This window comes from Vigna unguiculata, chromosome 3 (assembly GCF_004118075.2).
Source record: "Vigna unguiculata cultivar IT97K-499-35 chromosome 3, ASM411807v1, whole genome shotgun sequence".
NCBI lineage: Eukaryota > Viridiplantae > Streptophyta > Magnoliopsida > Fabales > Fabaceae > Vigna > Vigna unguiculata.
This window is the reverse complement of record NC_040281.1, coordinates 61,579,117-61,582,254: the sequence shown is the minus strand read 5'-3', so window position 1 is coordinate 61,582,254 and position 3,138 is coordinate 61,579,117. Positions and strand designations below refer to the sequence as shown.

The 3,138-nt window shown below is 41.8% G+C and overlaps 1 protein-coding gene across 1 annotated transcript; it reads left to right on the top strand.

Moving 5' to 3' along the window:
* Positions 1-407: 407 nt before the first annotated feature.
* Positions 408-2,507, top strand: LOC114177421 (S-adenosylmethionine synthase). The gene is made up of 2 exons (XM_028062753.1): positions 408-526; positions 1,056-2,507. Exon 2 carries the CDS (start codon positions 1,072-1,074, stop codon positions 2,248-2,250), a length of 1,179 nt encoding a protein of 392 aa, XP_027918554.1. The 5' UTR covers positions 408-526; positions 1,056-1,071; the 3' UTR covers positions 2,251-2,507.
* The last annotated feature ends 631 nt before the right edge of the window (positions 2,508-3,138 follow it).

Below are 3,138 nucleotides of genomic sequence, written 5' to 3'. Positions count from 1 at the left end.
AGTCAAAATCAGATTGAATTTGGCCAACCCTAATGGGTGGGGTTGGTAATGGTAGAGGTACCAACACTTACTACATTCTTAATCTCACGGATCAATCTAATGAAAAAACTATTAATTAATCTTAAATCTCATTATTTTTCATTAATGAATGCTAATATTTATTACCTTTTCTGTATAATTGAAAAACAAGCACACAAGTTGCATCAGATCATGTAAAGATGAAGACACTACAATAAAAAGATTTGAAAATCCTTGTCTCCCGGAGACTCATCTCCGTCCAGTCAACGGTTGAGATTCATTTGACTCCGCAATCAGAGTGGTGGATTGAAATGCCAGCAAAGGATGAACCTAACCCGCAATCTAATCTTGTTACTTAGGGGCATTTCCGTCATTAAATCACCCCAGCCACCCCGTTTTCTCTATAAATACCAACTCAATGCTCGCGGTTAGAACTCGCAGCACTTGACATCAGATCAAGGCCACCTTAACCCTCGACCTAAATTTCTCCGTTGTTCTACCTCCCAAGGTACTCTTCCTTCCCTACGTTGTAACCTTGTTTTTCTTAACCTATTGCTTCAATTTCGGATCTTGAACATCTTGGTTGTTTGCTTCTGTTTTTTCCTTCACTGGGTTGATCTAGGATTATCCTTCCCCAAACGGGTTTAGATGAATGTGAACTATACTTCCTTCAAATCTAATCTGAATCTATACAAATGGCCTTTTTACATTTAAGCTATGAAAAAAAAAACATTTAATTTGGGATTTTGAGTTTACAATTAAGATTGACCTTGTGCTGATATATGGCTCTGTGATGGGGGGTTTAGCGAATTTTGTAATTGTACTTGCTTGTTTGTAGTTCTTTTTCGTTGTTTCTAATATATTCCTTAGGAGGAATCAATTTAAACCCAACGCGTTTTTGTTTATGGTTAGAAAATGGCACTCTTGTTTTCAATTTTTCTGTCTGAATTCGAGGCCTGTGTATAACTAAATCCCTTTTGTGAGTTTCTATCCCCTTAGGTACTAATTCCATTTTTGGTATATGCGTGTGTTTGCAGGTTCAAAAGTTGAAAGATGGCAGAGACATTTCTGTTTACCTCCGAGTCCGTGAACGAGGGACACCCGGACAAGCTCTGCGACCAAATCTCCGATGCTGTTCTTGACGCCTGCCTTGAGCAAGATCCAGAGAGCAAGGTTGCTTGTGAGACATGCACCAAAACCAACCTGGTCATGGTCTTCGGAGAAATCACCACCAAGGCCAACGTTGACTACGAGAAGATCGTGCGTGACACCTGCAGGAACATCGGCTTCATCTCAGACGATGTGGGACTTGATGCCGACAACTGCAAGGTCCTTGTCAACATCGAGCAGCAGAGTCCTGATATTGCCCAGGGTGTGCATGGCCATCTCACCAAAAGGCCTGAAGAAATCGGTGCCGGCGACCAGGGTCACATGTTTGGCTATGCCACCGACGAGACCCCTGAATTGATGCCGTTGAGCCACGTCCTTGCAACCAAACTTGGGGCTCGTCTCACTGATGTTCGCAAGAACGGTACCTGCCCTTGGCTCAGGCCTGATGGCAAGACCCAAGTCACTGTTGAGTACTACAATGACAAGGGTGCCATGGTTCCAGTACGTGTCCACACTGTGCTCATCTCCACACAACATGATGAGACTGTGACCAACGATGAAATTGCTGCTGATCTGAAGGAGCACGTGATAAAGCCTGTGATTCCCGAGAAGTACCTTGATGAGAAGACCATCTTCCACTTGAACCCCTCTGGCCGTTTTGTGATTGGTGGTCCTCATGGTGATGCCGGTCTGACCGGGAGGAAGATCATCATTGACACCTATGGAGGATGGGGTGCTCATGGCGGTGGTGCCTTCTCTGGAAAGGACCCCACCAAGGTTGATAGGAGTGGTGCTTACATTGTGAGGCAGGCTGCTAAGAGCATTGTGGCCAGTGGACTTGCCAGGAGATGCATTGTGCAAGTGTCTTATGCTATCGGTGTGCCTGAGCCTCTGTCTGTTTTCGTTGATACCCATGGAACTGGGAAGATTCCTGACAAGGAGATCCTGAAGATTGTGAAGGAGAACTTTGACTTCAGGCCTGGTATGATTTCCATCAACCTTGATCTGAAGAGGGGTGGGAATGGCAGATTCTTGAAGACTGCTGCATATGGACACTTTGGCAGAGAGGATCCTGATTTCACATGGGAAGTGGTGAAGCCCCTCAAGTGGGAAAAGGCTTAAGTAATTCATTCCACCGCTCTGTGCTGGGAGTTTTTTGAGAGTTGCTCATGTGATACCAAATATTCAAAACCTTCTATGTCCCCTACTTGATGTATGCCCTTCTTCCTCTCCGTTCTCTTATTTTGTTTCTTCTGTGTACTTCATTTACAATTTTTTACATTATCAATTAAAAAAGTGTACCTGTATGCACAACCAATGTATCTTTTGTTGCCATATTAAAAAATATACTATCCATTAGGGTAATGGATTGCTAGGAATCTCTGAATAATAAAGTCCTCAGTCACGTGCATTTTAATTACTTCAATTCTTGTAGTTGATGAAGGGTGATGAGGGTCTGATGACGATGATCAAGAAAGTGAATCCGTAATAGAAAATTGAACTAATTGATCTCACAATTTTTGTCTTCTCAATCATTTTCTGTGCTGCAATTTCCATGGTAAACGGTATGTGTAATTTTCTGTGTTCCTACTTAAAAGTCCAATAATAGTAGTTTGCAAATTGCTCTAGAAAAATGGATCCCACCAAATTTCTCTCAATAATTTTTTCTATAATAGTTCCTATTTACTATGTCGCTTCATGTTGGAGTTGGTGGTACTGGTCATGTGATTGTATTGTTTTCTAAGTTTATGTCTTTGTGTAATTGTCTTCTCCAACAACATGGACCACTGGGAACTGTTGTTAAGGTGATTTACAGCAATGACAATTTTTGACACGTCTTTCGTAGCAAGACCGTCGTTGTGCTTGATTTGGTGTTTGGGTACTTTTCCACTTCATAATGGCTGTTGAGAGAAGTTGCAAGAACGTGTCATTAATCAACTTAATTTTCAAAATTATAAGATTTCAAATTAATAAAATAGTTTCCAAAGTTACCACACCAGTAAATCCTTA